The sequence below is a fragment of the Salmo salar genome, chromosome 13 (assembly GCF_965601325.2).
Source record: "Salmo salar chromosome 13, fSalSal1, whole genome shotgun sequence".
NCBI classification, from domain to species: Eukaryota; Metazoa; Chordata; class Actinopteri; order Salmoniformes; family Salmonidae; genus Salmo; species Salmo salar.
Window position 1 is genome coordinate 79,829,374 of NC_138303.1, and position 25,627 is coordinate 79,855,000.

Below are 25,627 nucleotides of genomic sequence, written 5' to 3' on the forward strand. Positions count from 1 at the left end.
CCAGGTTTCCTCCAGACGTGACGCTTGGCATTCAGGCCAAAGAGTTCAATCTTAGTTTCATCAGACCAGAGAATCTTGTTTTTCATGGTCTGAGAGTCCTTTAGCTGCTTTTGGCAAACTTTAAGCGGGCTGTTATGTGCCTTTTACTGAGGAGTGGCTTCCGTCTGGCCACTCTACCATAAAGGGCTGATTGGTGGAGTGCTGCAGAGATGGTTGTCCTTCTGGAAGGTTCTCCCATCTACACAGAGGAACTCTGGAGCTCCATTAGAGTGACCATCGGGTTCTTGGTCACCTCCCTGACCAAGGCCCTTCTCCCACGATTGCTCAGTTTGGCCGGGCGGACAGCTTTACGAAGAGTCTTGGTGGTTCCAAACTTCTTCCATTTAAGAATGATGGAGGCCACAGTGTTCTTGGGGACCTTCAATGCTGCAGAAATGTTTTGGTACCCTTTCCCAGATCTGTGCCTTGACACAATCCTGTCTCGGAGATCTACGGACAATTCCTTAGACCTCGTGGCTTGGTTTTTGCTCTGACATGCACTGCCAACTGTGGGACCTTATATAGACAGGTGTGTGCCTTTCCAAATCATGTCCAATTAATTGAATTTACCACAGGTGGACTCCAAACAAGTTGTAGAAACATCAAGGATGATCAATGGAAACAGGATGCAAATTAGCTCAATTTCGATTCTCACTGCAAAGGGTCTGAATACTTATGTAAATAAGATATGTTTTAAATTTTTTATACATTGGCAAAAATTTCTACAAATCTGTTTTCGCTTTGTCATTATGGGGTATTGTGTTTAGATTGATGAGAAAAAAAACGATTTTATGCATTTTAGAATAAGGCTGTAACGTAACAAAATGAGGAAAAAGTCAAGGGGTCTGAAAACTTCCCGAATGCACTGTATGCCAATTAGGAATGAGGGGGATGATTAGGTGGCCATGATGGAATGGGGCCAGGTTGGGAATTTAACCAGGACACTGGAGTTAACACCCCTACTCATACGATAAGTGTCATTGGATTTTTAACCTCTCTAGGGTAGGGGGCAGTATTTTCACATCCGGATAAAAAACGTTCCCGATTTAATCTGGTTATTACTCCTGCCCAGAAACTAGAATATGCATATACTTGTTTGATTTGGATAGAAAACACCCTAAAGTTTCTAAAACTGTTTGAATGGTGTCTGTGAGTATAACAGAACTCATATGGCAGGCAAAAACCTGAGAAGATTCTGTACACGAAGTGCCCTCTCTGACCATTTCTTGGCCTTCTACACTCTCTTTATTGAAAACAAAGGATCTCTGCTGTAACGTGACACTTTCTGAGGCTCCCACAGGCTCCCAGAAGGTGACAGAACGTTGAATGATGACTTTGCAGCCCATGGCTGAAAAACAGTAGCGCATTTGGTAAGTGGTCGATCTGAGAACAATGAGACGGGGGCGCGCGTGCACGTGAAGAGTCCATTTTAGATTTTGAGTCTTTGAACGAAAACACGTTTTCCCGGTCGGAATATTATCGCTTTTTTACGAGAAAAATCGCATAAAAATTGATTTTAAACAGCGTTGGACATGCTTCGAAGTACGGTAATGGAATATTTAGAATTTTTTTGTCACGATACGCTTCCTTCCGCGCGTCACCCTTCGTCACCCTTCCGATAGTGTCTTGAACGCAAGAACAAAACAGAGGATATTTGAACATAACTATGGATTATTTTGAACCAAAACAACATTTGTGGATGAAGTAGAAGTCCTGGGAGTGCATTCTGACGAAGAACAGCAAAGGTAATCCAATTTTTCTTATAGTAAATCTGAGTGCCAAACTTGGTGGGTGTCAAAATAGCTAGCCCGTGATGGCGAGCTATCTACTCAGAATATTGCAAAATGTGCTTTTGCCGAAAAGCTATTTTAAAATCGGACACCGTGATTGCATAAAGGAGTTCTGGATCTATAATTCTTAAAATAATTATGTTTTTTGTGAACGTTTATCGTGAGTAATTTAGTAAATTCACCGGAAGTTTGCGGTGGGTATGCTAGTTCTGAACGTCACATGCTAATGTAAAAAGTTGGTTTTTGATATAAATATGAACTTGATTGAACAAAACATGCATGTATTGTATAACATAATGTCCTAGGAGTGTCATCTGATGAAGATCATCAAAGGTTAGTGCTGCATTTAGCTGTGGTTTTGGGTTTTGTGACATTATATGCTAGCTTGAAAAATGGGTGTGTGATTATTTCTGGCTGGGTACTCTGCTGACATAATCTAATGTTTTGCTTTCGTTGTAAAGCCTTTTTGAAATCGGACAGTGTGGTTAGATTAACGAGAGTCTTGTCTTTAAAATGGTGTAAAATAGTCATATGTTTGAGAAATTGAAGTATTTCTAAGGTATTTGAATATCGCGCCACGGGATTCCACTGGCTGTTGAGTAGGTGGGACGATTTCGTCCCACATACCCTAGAAAGGTTAACAACCACAGAGTCAGGACACCCGTTGAACGTCTCTACCGAAAGACAGCACCCTGCGCAGGGCAATTTCTCCTTCACTTCCCTGGGGTATTGGGATCTCCTTAGACCAGAGTGAAGAGCGCCCCCTACTGGCCCCCCAACACTACTTTCAGCAGCATTTGGTCTCCCATTCAAAAACCGACCAGGAACGACCCTGCTTAGTTTCAGAGGCAAGCCAGCAGTGGGAGGCAGGGTGCTATCAGTATCAGTACATCAACATTGCAGTCATGGAGATAGTTGCTAACCACAGATCAGATTACCCAACCCCCAGTCTTCATCCTAACCATTGGAGGAAGACAATAGATCTGATCCCGGGCCAGTGATTACGCAGTAGCAGCTTACCTTGCCATGTTTGTTGTGTATGCGGAAAGGGATGGTAGGAGAGTGTAACAGCAGCCAGGACTCCTGCTCGTTCATCTTCTTCCTCAGACGCTCCACATTACGACTCTGGCCCTTTAGTGCTTTCTACACACACAGAAAAAAACAGGGCACACAGTATGTTAACATACAGTTTGTTATACAGCAGGGCTATTCAACTGGCGGCCTGCGAGCCAGATCCGGCCCATTTATTAATTTAGACTGGCCCTTTGATCAATTCTGAACACTAATAAAAGATATGCAACAAAAATACCAACCAAAATCTGACGTTCAGTGCCAAAATGATAAGCACTAATGTGGTTGTCTATTGTGTGGTTGTCTAGCAGTTTTCTAGCGCCTATGTGGCATGTTTATTGTTTTTTGTTCATATGAATTTGGCTCTGGCGTTTGAACGGTTTAAGCTACAAAATATTATGACCCCATTCCTGAAAGCAACAACTCTCAGGAATACTATGTGCCTTCTGTTTTTCCTCTCCAAAACTATGAAATAAAACATTTGGAATAATGTAGTAACCCAAAAAGTATTAAACAAATCAAAATATATTTGATATTTCATATTCTTCAAAGTAGCCAGCCTTTGCCTTGATGACAAATGTGCACACTTAGCATTCTCTTAACCTGTTGGGGGTAGGGGGCAGTATTTACACGGCCGGATAAAAAACGTACCCGATTTAATCTGGTTATTACTACTGCCCAGAAACTAGAATATGCATATAATTATTGGCTTTGGATAGAAAACACCCTAAAGTTTCTAAAACTGTTTGAATGGTGTCTGTGAGTATAACAGAACTCATATGGCAGGCAAAAACCTTGAGAAGATTCCTTACAGGAACTGCCCTCTCTGACCATTTATTGGCCTTCTACAATCTCTTTATTGAAGACTGAGGATCTTTGCTGTAACGTGACACTTCCTACGGCTCCCATAGGCTCTCAGAAGGCGGGAAAAAGCTGAATGATGTAATTCCAGCCACTGGCTGAAAAACATTAGTGCTTTTGGCAAGTGCTCTATCAGAGGACAATGTGCTGAGGCGCGAGTGTACGAGTCGACCCCATGTTTTTATTTTCTTTCGTCTTTGAACCTAAACACAGATTCCCGGTCGGAATATTATCGCTTTTTTTACGAGAAAAATGGCATAAAAATTGATTTTAAACAGCGGTTGACATGCTTCAAAGTACGGTAATGGAATATTTAGAATTTCTTTGTCACGAAATGCGTCGTGCGCGTCACCCTTCTTTACCATTCGGATAGTGTCTTGAACGCACGAACAAAACAGAGGATATTTGAACATAACTATGGATTATTTTGAACCAAACCAACATTTGTTATTGAAGTAGAAGTCCTGGGAGTGCATTCTGACGAAGACAGCAAAGGTAATAACATTTTTCTTATAGTAAATCTGATTTTGGTGAGTGCTAAACTTGCTGGGTGTCTAAATAGCTAGCCCTGTGATGCCGGGCTATCTACTGAGAATATTGCAAAATGTGCTTTCACCGAAAAGCTATTTTAAAATCGGACATAGCGAGTGCATAGAGGAGTTCTGTATCTATAATTCTTAAAATAATTGTTATGTTTTTTGTGAACGTTTATCGTGAGTAATTTAGTAAATTCACCGGAAGTTTGCGGGGGGTATGCTAGTTCTGAACGTCACATGCTAATGTAAAAAGCTGGTTTTTGATATAAATATGAACTTGATTGAACAAAACATGCATGTTAGTGCTACATTTAGCTGTGGTTTGGGTTTATGTGACATTATATGCTAGCTTGAAAAATGGGTGTCTGATTATTTCTGGCTGGGTACTCTGCTGACATAATCTAATGTTTTGCTTTCGTTGTAAAGCCTTTTTGAAATCGGACAGTGTGTTTAGATTAACGAGTCTTGTCTTTAAAATGGTGTAAAATAGTCATATGTTTGAGAAATTGAAGTAATAGCATTTCTAAGGTATTTGAATAACGCGCCACGGGATTCAACTGGCTGTTGAGTAGGTGGGATGATTTCGTCCCGCCGACCCTAGAGAGGTTAACCAGCTTCATGAGGTAGTCACCTGGAATGCATTTCAATTAACAGGTGTGCGTTTGAACAATCAGTTGTGTTGTGACAAGGTAGTGTTGCTATACAGATATTTATTTGGTAAAAGACCAAGTCCATATTATGGCAAGTACAGCTCAAATAAGCAAAGAGAAATGACAGACCATCATTACTTTAAGACATGAAGGTCAATCAATGCGTAACATTTCAAGAACATTCAAAGTTTATTCAAGTGCAGTCGCAAAAACCATCAAGCGCTATGATGAAACTGGCTCTCATGAGGACCACCACAGGAAAGGAAGACCCAGAGTTACCTCTGCTGCAGAGGATAAGTTCATTAGAGTTACCAGCCTCAGAAATCGGCAATTAACTGCACCTCAGATTGCAGCCCAAATAAATGCTTCACAGAGTTCAAGTAAGACACATCAACATCAACTGTTCAGAGGAGACTGCGTGAATCAGGCCTTCATGGTTGAATTGCTACAAAGAAACCACTGCTAAAGGACACCAATAAGAACAAGAGACTTGCTTGGGCCAAGAAACACGAGCAATGGACATTAGACAGTGGAACTCTCTCCTTTGGTCTGATGGGTCCAAATGTGCGATTTTTGGTTCCAATCGCCGTGTCCTTGTGAAACGCAGAGTAGGAGAACAAATGATCTCCGCATGTGTGGTTCCCACCGTGAAGCATGGAGGAGGAGGTGTGATGGTGTGGGGCTGCTTTGCTGGTGACACTGTCAGTGATTTAATTATAATTCAAGGCACACTTAACCTGTCTGGGCTAGGGGGCAGTATTTTCACGGCCGGATAAAAAACGTACTCGATTTAAACTGGTTACTACTCTTTCCCAGAAATGAGAATATGCATATTATTAGTAGATTTGGATAGAAAACACCCTAAAGTTTCTAAAACTGTTTGAATGGTGTCTGTGAGTATAACAGAACTCATATGGCAGGCAAAAACCTGAGAAAATTCCAAGAAGGAAGTGGCCTGTCTGAGAATTTGTAGTTCTTCTTTTGATTCTCTATCGAAACTACAGTATCTGTGGGGTTACGTAGCACTTTCTAAGGCTTCCATTGGCTCTTTAAAGCCTTCAGAAAGCGGATTGAGGCGTCTCCTGTCTCTGGGCAGAGTATAGTAGCTCAGTTTCTCAGTGGTCTGCCTGGTGACAAAGAGATTGGATATGCGCGACCACGCTGTTTTTTCTTTTCCTCTTTGAATGAATACACTATTGTCCGGTTGGAATATTATCGCTATTTTACGAGAAAAATACCATAAAAATTTATTTTAAACAACATGCTTCTAAGTACGGTAATGGAACATTTAGATTTTTTTTTGTCTCGAAATGCGCTCGCGCGTTACCCTTTGGATAGTGACCTGAACGCACGAACAAAATGGAGGTATTTGGACATAACTATGGATTATTTGGAACAAAAACAACATTTCTTGTGGAAGTAGCAGTCCTGGGAGTGCATTCTGACGAAGATCAGCAAAGGTAATACCATTTTTCTAATACTAATTCTGAGTTTAGTGTGCACCAAACTTGGTGGGTGTCAAAATAGCTCGCTTTGATGGCTGAGCTATGTACTCAGAATATTGCAAAATGTGCTTTCGCCGAAAAGCTATTTTAAAATCTGACATAGCGATTGCATAAAGGAGTTCTGTATCTATAATTCTTAAAATAATTGTTATGTATTTTGTCAACGTTTATGATGAGTAATTTAGTAAATTCACCGGAAGTTTGCGGTGGGAATACATTTTCTGAACATCACACGCCAATGTAAAAAGCTGTTTTTTTTTATATAAATATGAATTTGATTGAACAAAACATGCATGTATTGTATAACAATGTCCTAGGAGTGTCATCTGATGAAGATCATTTAGCTGTGTTTTGGGTTTTGTGACATATATGCTTGCTTGGAAAATGTCTGTGTGATTATTTTTGGCTATCTACTCTCCTAACATAATCTAATGTTTTGCTTTCGCTGTAAAGCCTTTTTGAAATCAGACAATGTGGTTAGATTAACGAGAGTCTTATCTTTAAAATGGTGTAATATAGTCGTATGTTTGAAAAATTGAAATTATTGCATTTTTGAGGTTTTTGTATTTCGCGCCACGCTCTTCCACTGGCTGTTGAATAGAGTGGGACGGTCACGTCCCACCTAGCCCATAGAGGTTAACCAGCATGGCTACCACTGCATTCTGCAGCGATATGCCATCCCATCTGGTTAGTGGGACTATCATTTGTTTTTCAACAGGACAATGACCCAGAACACACCTCCAGGCTGTGTAAGGGCTATTTGACCAAGAAGGAGAGTGATGGAGTGCTGCATCAGATGACCTGGCCTCCACAATCACCTGACCTCAACCCAACTGAGATGGTTTGGGATGAGTTGGACCGCAGAGTGAAGGAAAAGCAGCCAACAAGTGCTCAGCATATGTGGGAACTCCTTCAGGACTGTTGGAAAAGCATTCCAGGTGACTACCTCATGAAGCTGGTTGAGAGAATGCCAAGAGTGTGCAAAGCTGTCAATAAAGGTGACTACTTTGAAGAATCAAAAATCTAAAATAGACTGATTGTTTAACACCTTTTTAGTTAGTTCATGATTCCATATATGATATTTCATAGTTTGATGTCTTCACTATGTCATGACTTGGCCTCATGGGCTGAGGATCAAAGATTCCAGCTAGGCAAAGGTTTGAACATCCCCTCTCATGGCAGGCCAGTTATATGACCGGTCGTAAATACCGGGCAGACTTTCTCTTCCTGGCCATGCAGTATTGAGGGAGAGAACCTCCATGGAACAAAGGAGTTCTCCCGCCAAAACTCCAACATCCAAGTGGAGAATGAAACAATATTCCTCATATAAAGAACGTGTGAAATGGTTTGAGGGGGGGACTTAAAAGAACCATGTCGAATTTGTGATGTAACTAAGGACGGTAGAACATCATAACTATCTCTGAAAGTGTACATTTCCCAGTTATGAGGTTTGCATCTAATTGTTGTATAAAACGAATGATTAAGTAAAATAAAACTTCCGTGAAGATAATGTAATTTTAGCATTCTAGATAAGATGATTGTTTTCCATACTTACTCAGTCAGTGGCCACGCCCAGGTGAGCACAAACATGAGGAAACACCCCCTTTTCCACCCAAGTATAAAACCCCTGTGAAGAAATTCACATCAGACCAGTATACGTGCAGCACCAGCTGAATATGTTACAAATGGTTTAAAACTACAAGACTAGACCAGCGTGACCGACAGCATGAGCTTAACGGTACAAAATGGTTAGAAACTCTGAAACTTTCAACAGAGAAGAAGTAAATCTCCATAGACCAGTACATTGCTGGGTTGCTACTGGCGTGTAAAACGGTTCTAGCTGTACCCTGAATAATCAACCATTGAGACCAGTATACAGACGGTGTTGTGCCGGACGTCACGAATGGTTAGACTCTACCTGACCATAAAATGGTTAGATTCAAACTCTCGAGTTAAGATAAAGACTACATCAGAACATTCAGTCTGCAACTGTTTAAGTACTTTAGTCTAGTAAACTTGACCGAGGACCACCGAATGTGTACCTTTGATGGATCCAATCTAATGAACATTTCCAGAACAATGAAAGCCTACTACCACAACTGCTAAGTACATTGTGACCTCTGGTGGACAACCAGAGACTGTCGACCTACTCTCCACAGACTGATCGAGTGATTTCAACAGAGAGAGACGACAAAGATATACAAGCGTAAATATGTACCTTGCATTTCTAAAGCCGAATGAGCGGTTGTTAGGGTGCTACATATCCACATTTACCATGAGCTTATTATTCAACTGTACGGACGATAGTTGAATTCCTTTGTCTCTCCTCCCACTCATTCGTTCCCCACCCCCTTTCATTGTGTAACCAACCATCATATCGAGTTAGTCCACTAGGGACTTTTCCTTGCATCATGTTAATACTCAGTGTATAATCTATCCTGTGTGTGTGTTTATGTATTTCTGTGTGATTTTTTCATTAGTTAGTAAATAAATAATTAAGCCAATTTGTGTAAGCTGATTCATCATGAAGACTTGGGTTTGTGTAGATTTACAGGATATTACGACGTTCAGAATGAGACTGAAATAGGAGCAAATGATTGATGGATGAAGGATAGTATATCGAGATACTGATATTTGAGTTAATTTGGGAAACGATAACTCGTTAAATTAACTTTTCCTGTGGTGCCCCAGATTACTACTTAATGAATTGTTATATGATTGATTTAATTGCGTAATAATTGAACGTGGTATGTAACTATTCGATGAATAGCCGTCATTGCATTAATGGTAGCAACGTCACGACAACTATTATTGTTAATGTAGAAAAGAGTCAAAATAAAGAAAAACCCTGGAATGAGTAGGTGTCCAAACTTTTGACTGGTACTGTATCTTTGTATTATTTATTGAGATGCTTAGTTTTCAGATAATTTAAAAATGACCTAATTACTTTTAAGAAGCTTTTGAAAGTAACAAAAAAATGATGGTGAGCGAGCGTTTAATGATTATCACATTTTTGGGTTGCACCTCGACTCAAGTTGGTTGAGCGCCCTCCACTTCTTTTATAATTACTTTTAGCAACATTTCATGAAAAGTGCTTTATTGGTGTGAGTGCGTTGCTTTTTTATAGAGTTCTTCAAAAGAATAATCGCATGTGGAAAATGTCCCACCCCCATGTAATTAACTTTTATTTTTATTTATTTTTTTACATCTGGCCCCTGTAAGAATATAGTTTAAAAGCCCTGTCATACTGGTATCACAACGAAATCCAACACACTGCACCATCAACTAAACCTGAATTGTATCATGTGTGTTTGACCATGAATAATTATTTGGTATTTCTGAGACATTTGTAAACAGGGGAAATGACGGCTACATTTTGTTCACTATAATTTACAGTGTGATGCTTGATAACTATTCCAAGGAATTTCCATGTCCTTGCTCTCCAGAATCTCCCTTCCTACACACCCTCCTCCAACCCATCCCTTGCCAGGAAGCAGAGTCAGGCCATGCCTTGGCTGTAATCAGTTCAATCAGCCTTTTCCGGCTCTGATTAGGGCAGTCAGTCAGTCTGCCCCTACTGTATGACCCACTGTAGCAGTCTGTTATCAACCTGGAAGCACAGGGCCTGTATTCATAAACCCCTACTGTATGACCCACAGTAGCAGTCTGGTATCAACCTGGAAGCACAGGGCCTGTATTCATAAACCCCTACTGTATGACCCACTGTAGCAGTCTGGTATCAACCTGGAAGCACAGGGCCTGTATTCATAAACCCCTACTGTATGACCCACTGTAGCAGTCTGGTATCAACCTGGAAGCACAGTGCCTGTATTCATAAACCCATACTGTATGACCCACTGTAGCAGTCTGTTATCAACCTGGAAGCACAGGGCCTGTATTCATAAACCCCTACTGTATGACCCACAGTAGCAGTCTGGTATCAACCTGGAAGCACAGGGCCTGTATTCATAAACCCCTACTGTATGACCCACTGTAGCAGTCTGGTATCAACCTGGAAGCACAGGGCCTGTATTCATAAACCCCTACTGTATGACCCACTGTAGCAGTCTGGTATCAACCTGGAAGCACAGGGCCTGTATTCATAAACCCCTACTGTATGACCCACTGTAGCAGTCTGGTATCAACCTGGAAGCACAGGGCCTGTATTCATAAACCCCTACTGTATGACCCACTGTAGCAGTCTGGTATCAACCTGGAAGCACAGGGCCTGTATTCATAAACCCCTACTGTATGACCCACTGTAGCAGTCTGGTATCAACCTGGAAGCACAGGGCCTGTATTCATAAACCCCTACTGTATGACCCACTGTAGCAGTCTGGTATCAACCTGGAAGCACAGGGCCTGTATTCATAAACCCCTACTGTATGACCCACTGTAGCAGTCTGGTATCAACCTGGAAGCACAGGGCCTGTATTCATAAACCTCTACTGTATGACCCACAGTAGCAGTCTGGTATCAACCTGGAAGCACAGGGCCTGTATTCATAAACCTCTACTGTATGACCCACTGTAGCAGTCTGGTATCAACCTGGAAGCACAGGGCCTGTATTCATAAACCTCTACTTTATGACCCACTGTAGCAGTCTGGTATCAACCTGGAAGCACGGGGCCTGTATTCATAAACCTCTAAGAGTAGTAGTGCTGATTTATTATCCATCCTGATGATTTATGGCTACCGTAAATTCCGGACTATAAGCCGCAACTTTTTTCCCAGGCTTTGAACCTCGCGGCTTAAACAATGACGAGGCTAATATATGGATTTTTTCCCGCTTTCAATTTTTTTTCTCCAAAAAAATACATTCTGTGACGTGCTCAGTTTTTTGGCGGCATGAAGCTTTCATTAGACCAATGAAATTGCCGAACTGGTTAAGGTCAAACAACTTTTTTGTTTACTGTTTAGATTAAATCGAGCGCTCTCAAACTTCCCATCATTCTGATTACGGTAGTCATTTTGTCACCCTCATCATGGCAAAGACACAGAGAAATGCATATGATGCAGCTTTCAAGTTGAAGGCGATTGATCTGGCTGTTGGAAAAAGAAATAGAGCTGCTGCACGGGAGCTTGGTCTTAACCGGTTTAGGATAGGGGGCAGTATTTTCATGGCCGGATAAAAAACGTACCCGATTTAATCTGGTTATTACTCCTGCCCAGAAACTAGAATATGCATATAATTGTTTGATTTGGATAGAAAACTCCCTAAAGTTTCTAAAACTGTTTGAATGGTGTCTGTGAGTATAAAATAACTCATATGGCAGGCCAAAACCTGAGAAGATTCTAAACAGGAAGTGCCCTCTCTGACCATTTCTTGGCCTTCTATAGCCTCTTTATCGAAAACAGAGGATCTCTGCTGTAACGTGACATTTTCTAAGACTCCCATAGGCTCTCAGAAGGCGCCAGAACGTTGAATGATGACTCTGCAGTCCCTGGCTGAAAAACAGTAGCGCATTTGGATAGTGGTCGATCTGAGAACAATGAAACGGGCCAGCGCGTGCACGTGAAGAGTCAATTTACATTTTCAGTCTTTGAACGAAAACGACTTCTCCCGGTCGGAATATTATCGCTATTTTACGAGAAAAATCGCATAAAATTGATTTTAAACAGCGTTTGACATGCTTCGAAGTACGGTAATGGAATATTTAGAATTTTTTTGTCACGATATGCGCCGGCGCGTCACCCTTCGGATAGTGTCTTGAACGCAAGAACAAAACACCGCTATTTGGATATAACTATGGATTATTTGGAACAAAAACAACATTGGTGTGGAAGTAGAAGTCCTGGGAGTGCATTCTGATGAAGAACAGCAAAGGTAATCCAATTTTTCTTATAGTAAATCTGAGTTTGGTGAGTGCCAAACTTGGTGGGTGTCAAAATAGCTAGCCTGTGATGGCCGGGCTATCTACTCAGAATATTGCAAAATGTGCTTTCACCGAAAAGCTATTTTAAAATCGGACACCGCGATTGCATAAAGGAGTTCTGTATCTATAATTCTTAAAATAATTATGTTTTTTGTGAACGTTTAGTAATGTGAGTAATTTAGTAAATTCACCGGAAGTGTTCGGTGGGTATGCTAGTTCTGAACGTCACATGCTAATGTAAAAAGCTGGTTTTTGATATAAATATGAACTTGATTGAACAAAACATGCATGTATTGTATAACATAATGTCCTAGGAGTGTCATCTGATGAAGATCATCAAATGTTAGTGCTGCATTTAGCTGTGGTTTTGGTTTTTGTGACATTATATGCTAGCTTGAAAAATGGGTGTGTGATTATTTCTGGCTGGGTACTCTCCTGACATAATCTAATGTTTTGCTTTCGTTGTAAAGCCTTTTTGAAATCGGACAATGTGGTTAGATAAAGGAGAGTCGTCTTTAAAATGGTGTAAAATAGTCATATGTTTGAAAAATTGAAGTTTTGGGATTTTTGAGGAATTTGTAAATCGCGCCACGCCCTATCATTGGATATTGGAGCGGTGTTCCGCTAGCGGAACATCTAGATGTAAGAGGTTAATGAGTCGATGATAAGACGTTGGAACAGCAGCGTTAGGAATTGACTCAGTGCAAAAAGACAACTAAAGCTTAGTGCTAATTTTTTATTTTTTGTTACAAGCCGTGTTTCGTTAAAGCCTATTTATTTTTGTTACAAGCCGCGTTTCGTTAAAGCCTATTTATTTTTGTTACAAGCCGTGTTTTGTTAAAGCCTGTGTAAAGTTCATTTGTTTCAATGTACCGGTAGGCACCTGCGGCTTATAGACATGTACGGCTTATTTATGTTCAAAATAATATTTGTTTTAATTCAGTGGGTGCGGCTTATATTCAGGTGCGCTTAATAGTCCGGAAATTACGGTAGTCACTTTTACCCCTACTGTACCTACATGTACATATTACCTCAACTACCTCATACCCCTGCACATTGACTTGGTAGTGGTACTCCTTGTATATAGCCTCCTTGTTATTTTAGAACTATTTCCTTATTTTTATTTATCAAAATGTTCCTTACTTTTTAACTCTGCATTCTTGGGAAAGGGCTTGTACGTAAACATTTCAAGTAAATTCTACACCTGTTGTGTTCAGTGCATGTGACAAATACAATTTTATTTGGTTGATTAAACTTGATTTGAACTCGCACTACGCTCTCCAAAACCTCCTAAACGGGTATTTACTATGGAAAGAATCACTGGAAGTTGAAATAAATATAGTCCTGTATAGTAACCATTAGAATAAGTAGAGGTTGCTGCCGGAGTGTGGTGGATGAAATAAAAGAAGCAGCGTGCAGCTAAAGCCAAGGTTGTAAATCAATTGGAAACCTATGCAGTTTCTAGGTTGCGGACTCCCAAGGCTTTCCACAGTAAAATGACAACAAAGGGCTGACATAAATAAGTCTATTGTGTTGAAGAGGTAAAGAGTTGAAGGGAAACTGGACAAGGTGATCTCCGGGAACACAGTCATCCTCTAAGGACCTGTGTTTATATGACAGCTACATTTAGATGGCTATCGCTGTTCCACTGTACTTAAGTTCATCAGAATTAACAAACTTCCCACGGGATAGCTTGAGTGTAGGCCAATTGTTTGTGAGTGTAGATACAGTGAGGGGGTGGATTGTGTATATTCATATGGGTACTGTACTGTATAAGTGATTCACACACTGACGTGCCGACTCTGTCCAGATGACCTGGAAGTTGACCCCTTCTCTTTGTGTGTGTGTGTGTGTGTGTGTGTGTGTGTGAGTGAGTGTGTGTGTGTGGGGGGGGGGGGGGGGGGGGGGGGGGGGGGGGGCACACAGATCTCTAGTCTACAGTCGAGGCCAGGACACTCTTCCTCCACAGTGCCTTAATGGCCAGCTGACCATGACCTGGCCTGACACTGAGTGGGAGGCAAAGGAAGGGCCGCATCACCACTATTTTGGCTCAATTTATAACTATTGGGTTTAGTTTGAGTCTAAAACAAAGCAGTACTGGATACAACGTCAAAAGAGAATGTTCTTTTAGACTTAACCTGCCTAAATACACTTTTTTTAAATATACATAATATATCACCTTCTCCTTCTGGATCTCGCTCTTGATGACAGAGATCTTGGTCTTCATCTCCTCAATCTCGTGTTCAGGCAGCACCTGGATATGGGGCAAGACGTCCGAGTCATCCAGCAACTGGAAGGTCAGGTCTGCAAGAGGGATGTACCACTTACACTCATACTGCTGGTGTCTCCTACAGAGGGAGGTGGAGAGGAGGGGAGAGAGAGAGCTCAATATCTTTCATATATTTTAGAGGAGGCAGGAGGAACAAAGACAATGAGGATCGACTGTAATTAGGGTTCACAGCGAATTTGGGAAAAAATATTGTTATTCTTAGATTTCTTTAAAAAAACTATTTGGCATACAGAAACTTGAGGCCATGTGTAACTTCTTAAATTATGACACCGATTGGCCTATAGGTGGCACTGTTATAAGCAGTCTCACTTAAACCCTTATATCCGCCGCAACATTTGACCTAGAGACTTGAAAGTTTGTATTTAGGCATCTTTCCTCATGCTGAACAAATATGCCTCAAGAACCCATAAGGTCCATGAGGATAGATTTTCCTCATTCTTGCACAATTTAGTAAAAAAATAAATAATAATATATTCTCATGAACCATACATCAGATTGACTACCGATTTGGTATATAGACTCAATAAATTAGCCTCTAATGAATTTGAGAATGATTCATTTCTGCATTCAAAGTTGGCCACAGTACCAACCTACAACACTAGACTAAACTTCACTTGCGTCATCCTTGTGGTATAGAGAGATAAACATGCTAACACTTTCACTGATTGCACATAAAGGAAGATTGATAATGTGAGCACTATCATGTAGGAACTATATACCTCAATTACATCGTAACCCTGCACATCGACTCAGTACTGGTACTCCATGTATATAGCCAGGTTATCATTAATCATTGTATATATATTTTTTGTGTTATATATATTTTTTCTCTTTTTTCCTCTCTCTGCATTGTTGGGAAAGGCCGGTAAGTAAGCATTTCACTGTTAGTCTACACCTGTTGTTTACGAAGCATGTGACAAATCTTGTGTCCTTTCTGTCATCCTGTGAACCCCATTCATTGCTGCTTGCAGTTATATTTAGATTTTTCTATTGGCTCTGTAAAGGAGGGGGCAATACCCACCATATAATTAATTGTATTCCATTTGTCTTGCTTCATGCAATATTATCCGTCTTTGTTGAGCCATATTCCATTGTGCTCATAACTTAAACATATCTCCCCTATTAATAGAACTCCTTATGTTTCGTAGTATGAAAAGACTGCTTGACTTGAGGAGATCCCATAGTAAACACTCAGACACAGAAAGACAACTAAATGCGTGTTCTGCACATCCATCCGGTTATACAGATGCTCACTAATGTTGTCAGAGATGTTTTTGTATTCCCCATAACGAGCATTCATTATCATTATGATTCCTGGGAGGCAGGACCGTACACTCATTAACACAGGAATACATTACATCACAACTCCAAATGTGTGCAAACCTCATCTAAAATGACAGGACGGGAAATATGACAAGAACAATAAATGTCCTGTTTTTACCCCCAAAGTAAAATACTGAAAAACAAACAAATAGTAGTATGACTCATGTTTTAGATTAGCATTTTTCTTTGGCTAGTTAAATAAGTGTTTTGGCAGTATTGTACTATAGAGGGACGGCGACAGCAGATACCTCTCGTTTCTCTTCATCCCAATATATACCTCCACCCCCTCTTTCGCCTACAGACATCCCTCAATTTTTTATAAGGCCTTCTCTCCTTCTTAATACGGGGTGAGCCCCCCCCCTTGGTAAGCAAACCCTTTGTCTCAGAGTGGTCCATGGGGTGTTATCGCTGTTGTCTCGAAGGTGTGGATCTGTATTCATGCACTGTTTACATGCCTAATATGACTTTAAGATGATCTAGAGTCTACTTAATAAACACGCGCTCCCTATTACAGGCCGAGGTAAAGCTGATTGGGGGACCAAGATTGTCTCTGCTGCTGTTGAATAAAATCTGCATATCTAATCTCCTCCCATCCATCCACAGCACTTTTCACGCTCCCCAATGAGCTTTTCACAGCCCTTGTTTACCATAATCACATGGATAACATCTCATTTACATCTCTACATTGGGAAGTGGTGGTATATTATACACCAATTCTGTAGGAAAATAATTATGGTTATGGAGTCAATTTAAACATTATAGAAACATTAATAATCGATGATGATTGAGTGAAGATAGAGGGATTGAATGGGATTCAGGTTTCTCAGTGAGTTAATACTGATGATTAGCTATCAACTGGATAGCTTATTTTAATAGGCTGTTGGCCTCATCCTATGGTGTTATAGTCCAGACCACACATACAGTAGGCTGCGTCTCAAATACAGTACAGGTGCATCAAAGCTGGCATCGAGAAACTGAAAAACACCTATCTTAAGGCCATCAGACTGTTAAACAGCCATCACTAGCCGGCTACCACCCGGCTACTCAATCCTGCACCTTAGAGGCTACTGCCCTATATACATAGACATGGAATCACTGGCCACTTTAATAATGGAACACTAGTCACTTTAATAATGTTTACATACTGCTTTACTCATCTCATATGTATATTCTGTATTCTATTCTACTGTATTTTAGTCAATGCCACTCCGACATTGCTCGTCCTAATATTTCAATATTTCTTAATTCCGTTCTTTTACTTTTAAATGTGTGTGTAATGTTGTGAATTGTTAGAATTACTGCACTGTTGGAGCTAGGAACACAAGCATTTCTCTACACCCGCAATAACATCTGCTAAACATATGTATGTGACCATTAACATTTGATTTGAAATGCCACCCTATTCCCTATGTAGCTCACTACTCTTGAGCCCATAGTGGACTATATAAAGAATAGGGTGCCATTTGGGACACAACGACAGACCGCTAAAGCTACAGACCATAACAGAGTGATTTACAGACTGGTGGTAACCATGACAACGGTAGTTGTCTGTGTGTCTTTCACACTGAGGTAGAGGGACAGCAGCAACTGTCAATCACAATGAGCCCCAATCACACCAACAACAGTAACCATGCCATTGGAGGCAATCCTTTAAATTAAACACTTCATCTACGGCCGTGTATGCTGTCATTCCTAATTTACACACACACACACCCCCCCCCCTCAGGCCCAAGCACCAGCACCAGATTGAGACCAGATTGTAATACATTTCCCAACATCCATACATCCACTACGGCAATGTGTTAATATTCAGCCCTATACGAGCCCTCTAATCACTATTCTAAACCATTTCTCCACAATAGTCTACAGAAAGGCAAACATCCAACCCTGAGGCTTGAGTAAATGTATTTTTAACTTGGGGGGGGGTAATTTTTTATTTGTTTTTAAACCCTGATCTGCAGCACCAAAGGCATCATGTGTGACTACATTCAAATTTTCAATTAATCGTCTTCCTTTTGTATTATAACATCAGATAATACTTAAAATGGAGGAAATAATAATAGCAGTGAAAAAGAAAATCCCTTTGGGGCAGGGCTGTCATTCATACTGTTACACTGTTTAATATCAGACACATCAGAACTGACATGATAGGAGCAAATAACACTGGAGACCACTCAACGTGTGTATAATCTACGTTTAGGCACAGTGAATACCACAGTGGGTATTGTACATAGCTGAATGTGTTTGTGTTGATGCTCTGTGAGAGTTGACCTACCCTACGGACGTCTTCTTCATCTTGGCACAGAGCAGCAGGTCTGTGAAGAGGAAGACGTGACGCAGCTTCCTGGAGCCCTCTGACACCTCCACCAGGAAACCATCCTTCACCAGCTGACGAGCCTACCAGGGAGAGAAACAGCATCACTTCCTGTGGACCGCCCAGCACGGGGCAACTAGCCGAGCCGTAAACATTCACTTCCCGTCAGGATATACTGTAGGAGGTATAGGTCAGGGTTCAGCAATATGAAAGAACTCACTTGTTGTCTATATTTTATATGTATTTTGCATTATCAATGATGGCGGCGTTACAGCAAGATAATCATCAGCTAAAGTAAGCTACTCAGAAGTTGAAAAGCTCCCCCCCTCTCTCTCGCTCTATATCTGTCCATCTCTGGAGAGCCAACTAGGAAAGCTAAAATAAGGCAGAGCTAAACAAGAACTGGAGTAATCTGGAAAGCCTGAGCCAAAGAGGGCAGAGAGAGATTTCCATTTAACTGGTAACAGACAGACTGTAACAAATGGAGAGATGACTGGGAGGTTAAGAACTGAGCTGACTGAATGGAAAACAGAGAGGAAGAGATGGCGGGAGAGCGGGAGGGAGGATAGCTGAAGAGAGGGGGGAGAGAGAGATGGAGGGAGAAAGGAGGAGAGGTAAAGCTCAAGGGGGAGATGGTGGGATAGAGGAAGGAAGGAAAGGATATACTCAGAGAGAGAGAGAGAAGCATTAAGAGGAGAAAAGGCTGACATGCAGAAAACGACAGAATGCAACAATAAAGGCAGTGTTAGAAAGAGGGGGACATCAAACAACCCGGCACTGCATGCTGGGAGAGAGAGAGAGGGAAAAGATCAAAAGATGCTAGAGAGAGAGGGAGCTAGAGAGAGGGCGATCGAGAGAGATGAAGAGAGAGGAAACTGGTAATGAAGAGATTGAGGATGTGGGGGTAGAAGGAGGAGACCTCAAAACCTCTGACCTCAAAACACATTTCACAAATGCATTGGCACACTTCCCCAAGGTTACAACAAGAAGTTCTGAAAAGTATAAAGTATTGTATTAAAATGGTGTGTGTGTGTCTGTGTGTCACCCCACCTCTCCCTTAGGCGTGGTGACGGCGGTCCTGCGGGGGTCAATCTCTTCGTTGATGGAGGACAGGAAGTTCTGGGAGATCCTCAGAGCATCCTGCAGCAGGGGAAAGTCTGGGTGGTCCTTAGGGGTGTGCTTCAGCAGGTCCTACAATAACACACAGAGCGAGAAAGACCCTTAGATATTAAACACACTGGGAATGCAACTCTCAAATGGCTACGGGGACCCCCATCCAAAAACACAGAGAACCACAGCCATTAAAATGAAATGTCTATGGACAGTCACTGTGCATGTGTTTTTAAACTTGTGTTGATGAATTGGACTATTTGGATGCTTGGCTGGGTTCTGTGCCACATATTTTCCTCTAATTAAAGCATATGAGAGTCTCTACTTTATTGAACTGTGGGCGTAACTAATGACTTCATTTTTAAAGTGCTACCTAAGAAATGGCTGAGAATCTGCTTCCACATTACAAATACCTTATTCTCAGCATAACCAAGTTCCTTTTTTCAGAGGAGAGTGTGAAAGAAAAGCCAATCTCTTTTCCGTTGCCTGATTTATGCCTCGTCAGCACACCTCGGTGAATGTATTCTGACAAGCTCTAGAAGGCTTGAACTGATGTCAGCGGTATAGTACACTACCCGTCTTCGTACGTCATTAAGAGAAAAGAACACAGTAACTTTCACCGTCTGTCGGTGCCCGTGTCCCAAATGGTACCCTATTCCCTATGTAGTGCACTATGGGCCCTGGGCAAACACTATTGAAAAGTAGTGCACTAAATATGGAGCCATTGTGTGTTTGCTCTTACCTTTGTACCAAACCAACTGGTTTTTGTTTAGTCACGGCTCCACTAGCTTTATGGAAAACATATTCATGAAATGCACTGGAAGCTAGACTGGAGGACACGTCTAGGCATCTCCGCTTACTCAGTAAGCGGTTTTCACTTTCCACTTGGTTGTAGCCCATCAAATTAGAGCCTATTGTTTATAACAGCATGTCATTTTGATGGACAGCGCAGAGGAAAGGTAAAGGCTTGGCAAATGGAACCGAACACTTACTATAAACAGCAGCAGGCCGGGTTTGACTTTGCAGGTGGATACAGAACCATGCTGCATCTTAATGACCTACGGGGCTTTCTAGAGAGTTCTACCCAGCCCCATCACTATGTGTCTCACGACAGCACTAACTCTTAAACCTTGATAAGTATTGATCCTGTCCTATCTATTCAATCTATCTCTACGTTGCGGTCTCTAATTCAATCTTGTCATTTGTCTCTGGGTGAGATCAGGAATCCTTCATGGATCTATCGAATGCTAGTCGGGATGGACAATGTACTGGTGTGTGTGAGTCCTCACATGAAGAACCAGCGTACTTCTGGTCACACGGTCAATCGGCTTGTACAGGAGAGCTGTGGGAAAGGACAAGAAGAGGGCACTCAGTTTGGTTTGACACACACACACACACAATGAAGAAAAACACGACTCAAAAAGCCTATTACACACTTGACTGGGCGTAGGTTTCCTGGGGTATGGGGCAGACATTTCAATCATCCAAAACCTCAGGTGTCTGCTCCCTGCAGAAACGGACACACACCTCATTCTTTCTAAGCTCGGTTGTTCCTTCTATGCTGAATAAGGTTGTTTTCAGAAACCTTCCCACTCAATTCACATCAGGATTAACTTCCTGACCCGGTCGAAATTTCTCGTTCTCACAGTGCGCCTCTCATATCTTATATCATATAGATGACAAGCAGTATTTTTATACAGCAGAGGAAGGTGAATCTATCCATACAATGTGTGAGTGGTTCAGTTAAGGTCTTGGCCCTCTCTCTCCCAGCATGCAGTGCAGGGTTGTTTGATGTCCCCCTCTTTCTAACACTGCCTTTATTGTTTCATTCGGTCGCTTCTCTCTCACACACACACACACAAGTGTTGGGGAGTAGTGAACTACATTTAGTTTTAACTATTCATTTTAACAACATTTTGCAGTAGCTTGGTAATTGAACTATACTGCTCAAAAAAATAAAGGGAACACTTAAACAACACATCCTAGATCTGAATGAAAGAAAAAAATGTATTAAATACTTTTTTCTTTACATAGTTGAATGTGCTGACAATAAAATCACACAAAAATAATCAATGGAAATCCAATTTATCAACCCATGGAGGTCTGGATTTGGAGTCACACTCAAAATTAAAGTGGAAAACCACACTACAGGCTGATCCAACTTTGATGTAATGTCCTTAAAACAAGTCAAAATGAGGCTCAGTAGTGTGTGTGGCCTGCACGTGCCTGTATGACATCCCTACAACGCCTGGGCATGCGCCTGATGAGGTGGCGGATGGTCTCCTGAGGGATCTCCTTCCAGACCTGGACTAAAGCATCCGCCAACTCCTGGACAGTCTGTGGTGCAACGTGGCGTTGGTGGATGGAGCGAGACATGATGTCCCAGATGTGCTCAATTGGATTCAGGTCTGGGGAACGGGCGGGCCAGTCCATAGCATCAATGCCTTCCTCTTGCAGGAACTGCTGACACACTCCAGCCACATGAGGTCTAGCATTGTCTTGCATTAGGAGGAACCCAGGGCCAACCGCACCAGCACATGGTCTCATAAAGGGTCTGAGGATCTCATCTCGGTACCTAATGGCAGTCAGGCTACCTCTGGCGAGCACATGGAGGGCTGTGCGGCCCCCCAAAGAAATGCCACCCCACACCATGACTGACCCACCGCCAAACCGGTCATGCTGGAGGATGTTGCAGGCAGCAGAACGTTCTCCACGGCGTCTCCAGACTCTGTCACGGCTGTCATGTGCTCAGTGTGAACCTGCTTTCATCTGTGAAGAGCACAGGGCGCCAGTGGCGAATTTGCCAATCTTGGTGTTCTCTGGCAAATGCCAAATGTCCTGCACGGTGTTGGGCTGTAAGCACAACCCCCACCTGTGGACGTCGGGCCCTCATACCACCCTCATGGAGTCTGTTTCTGACCGTTTGAGCAGACACATGCACATTTGTGGCCTGCTGGAGGTCATTTTGCAGGGCTCTGGCAGTGCTCCTCCTGCTCCTCCTTGTACAAAGGTGGAGGTAGCGGTCCTGCTGCTGGGTTGTTGCCCTCCTACGGCCTCCTCCACGTCTCCTGATGTACTGGCCTGTCTCCTGGTAGCGCCTCCATGCTCTGGACACTACGCTGACAGACACAGCAAACCTTCTTGCCACAGCTCGCATTGATGTGCCATCCTGGATGAGCTGCACTACCTGAGCCACTTGTGTGGGTTGTAGACTCCGTCTCATGCTACCACTAGAGTGAAAGCACCGCCAGCATTCAAAAGTGACCAAAACATCAGCCAGGAAGCATAGGAACTGAGAAGTGGTCTGTGGTCACCACCTGCAGAACCACTCCTTTATTGGGGGTGTCTTGCTAATTGCCTATAATTTCCACCTGTTGTCTATTCCATTTGCACAACAGCATGTGAAATTTATTGTCAATCAGTGTTGCTTCCTAAGTGGACAGTTTGATTTCACAGAAGTGTGATTGACTTGGAGTTACATAGTGTTGTTTAAGTGTTCCCTTTATTTTTTTGAGCAGTGTATATTCAAATCTTGGTAGTGTTTTCAGTAGTTCACTTTCTTTGCCGTGTAGCATTGTAGCTAACGACTTGAACTACGCACAATTTTTCCGGCATCAGACCAGTTCTTGTGTTTAATAGGTTAAATTCTATATTCTGTTAACATCTGACTCCAGAGGAATCTGTCAGGCAATTTCTAGTCCATGACATTTGAGATTCAGATGTGTCAATTTCCCAAAATAGCAGTTCACTACTTTTTCAACATAACTTTAGTTAAGTAAACTATTTTTCCTAAGGGTAACTTTAGTGTAGCTTAACTTTTTCCTGTGAGAAATAATTGGTAAACTATATTTTCAGAGTCGATTCCCCAACACTGACAAACACACACAGCCATTTAGCTCAGCATCACTAAAATTTGCTCGGTAACAGGGTTTACGTAATTCCTTGTCGGGTTGCGCACAGTATACAAACACACGTCTCCATAGACAACCTGTTTAACATGCAGTGAAGCTCCAGCCTCGCAGCATCCTTATTGGTTACATAGCACTTTGATTCCATTGCAGATGTACTCTGTTACTAGGGAAACTATGCCAAGCAGTGTTCACACACACAAAATGTTCCTTTGACCTCAAAACCAATTTTCAATCCTAAACTTCTCTTAATCTGTCTCCCTCTTTCCATCTCTCTCTCTATCCCGGTTTAACTCACACTCAGGAGCCAATCCAGTTACAAACCAGATCTGTCACACTAGGCTGATTTCCCTGGAGGCTTTGCAGCTGAGAGACAGAGCACCTGCGGGGCTGACAGCCAGTGTGAGACGCAAGACAGGAGTGAGAGAGATGAAGAGAGAGAACAAAAATAGACAGAGAGAGAGAGAGAGAGAGAGAGAGAGGAGAGAGAGAGAGAGAGAGAGAGAGAGAGAGAGAGAGAGAGAACGAAAAGAGGGGGGAGAGAGGGTGAAGGGGTAAGGCAGCTTAGCTTTAGGGTACAGGCCCCTGTCGACATGTCTACCATCTCCACTGAACATCCAAAGCCTTGGGCGTTGGTAATGAGCTGCTTGTGATCCCTGAATATACATCACACTTCACTCACTTATTATCTGGTTGAACATCACTCTGTACATCTGCAGTAGAGGCATCTGAATGTCTCTCTCATCTGCAGTACAGCTGTTGAAATGATCCCTCTTTCTCCATCTCCCTCCTATTCTCACCTCTGATTGAACTGCTAATGATAAAAGAGAGACAGCAGAAATCCACTGGGATCCTGTTCTGATGGACTACTGATGGGGCTTCATATTCTATAACACACACGCGGTGTCACCAGCTGTCTACAGAGCCTCAACTGGAGCGGCGCTTATGAAAAAGCATCGATTCTCTTTCATGTTCACTCCCTCCATTAATAATGCTCCCTGTATTCCCTCCATGCTCCATCGTGGATGAATAAACCCTACTGCCTTGTGTGAATTAACTGAAGAATCTACATTCATTACAATGGAAATGAATGGCGACAACGGAGGAGAGTCTAGGTGTGTGTGTTATAGAACATGAAGCCCCATCAGCACATCAGAACAGGATCCCAGTGGATTTCTGCTGTCTCAGTTCCTGTGTGGATATGTGAATGGTTTAACACTGCAGCTCATAGGTTTTAGGGGGGGGGACTAACGTACAAAACAGTGGTAATCATTCAAGTTGAAGTTACTTTATGATTTTAAACATACTTCCCTCTTGATGACAAAGCCTCAGGCCAATAGACTCAACCTCACTGTCCTTCACTGGAGCTAATTAACAGTACCACCCCCTGCTTTGAAACGGACTTCTGATTGAACAACCCTCGTCTCAGTCCCTTCATCACCAAGGACACAGTCAGTCAGTCAGGGACTCTGCAGTGCAGACAGAAGCACAGTTCAAAGTTCGGCAGCAACGAGAGGGAAGAGAGGAGAACAGAAGGGCCATAGAAGATGAGAGAAGAGGAGTGGAGGGAGGGAGGGAGGTGTTGCTGATTATAGAAAACTGATAGAGCTTCACAGCCGGTGCCTGTGATGGAACCCTCCTCAAGGTCACCGTGACAACCTGACGGACAGCTCCTTCTCGGTAACCAGGGTGTCCATGTGGGTCACAGCCAATCAGCAGTCCTGGATCTACAACACTGAGACATGACTTAGATAGACATATGCTAGCCCACTTCCCTGACTGGCATCTAGACTTGGTTTACTGATCAATGAGTGAGTGAGTGAGTGAGTGAGTGAGTGAGTGAGTGAGTGAGTGAGTGAGTGAGTGAGTGAGTGAGTGAGTGAGTGAGTGAGTGAGTGAGTGAGTGAGTGAGTGAGTGAGTGAGTGAGTGAGTGAGTGAGTGAGTGAGTGATCAATGAAAACTGAAAGAGGAAGGGAAAGATCAAATATTGGGGAGAGAGAAGTGTGAGGACAGGATTATAATATATTTTTGAATAAGCATATGACTAATTGAGAATATAGTCATGTCTAACATATGTATAATATAGTAATGAGGGTTTCTCAACCCTCTCCTTCCCCCCAGACATCCCGCCCCCCGAGGAGAGGGTTGGGAAACCCTGAAGTAGGTGTTGTTCTGAGAAAATATGAAAAGATCAAATGAAGTGGGTGGCGGCATAGTGACCTCAACTTGTCTTGTTAACAAAGCAGTCTAGACTGTGGTCTGGTCAGTCCAACAGGGACGGGAGGGAAAGGCTGTCAGACTGAAACCACCTGGAGAACATATAGGGTGGATAGCAGAGCGCCACCTAGTGCAG

The 25,627-nt window shown here is 42.3% G+C and overlaps 1 protein-coding gene across 7 annotated transcripts in view; it reads right to left on the bottom strand.

Annotated features, from left to right (window-relative positions):
* Nucleotides 1-25,627, bottom strand: part of LOC106567975 (ABR activator of RhoGEF and GTPase) — a 226,422-nt gene that overhangs the window by 72,977 nt on the left and 127,818 nt on the right. For all 7 annotated transcript variants that reach the window (XM_014137905.3, XM_014137906.3, XM_014137910.3 and 4 more), the window contains 5 exons: nucleotides 20,655-20,707; nucleotides 19,306-19,446; nucleotides 18,217-18,338; nucleotides 14,508-14,676; nucleotides 2,850-2,972 (listed from right to left, as the gene is read on the bottom strand). In XM_014137905.3, the coding sequence (XP_013993380.1) occupies nucleotides 2,850-2,972; nucleotides 14,508-14,676; nucleotides 18,217-18,338; nucleotides 19,306-19,446; nucleotides 20,655-20,707 (608 nt within the window). The remainder of the gene's footprint in view (nucleotides 1-2,849; nucleotides 2,973-14,507; nucleotides 14,677-18,216; nucleotides 18,339-19,305; nucleotides 19,447-20,654; nucleotides 20,708-25,627) is intronic.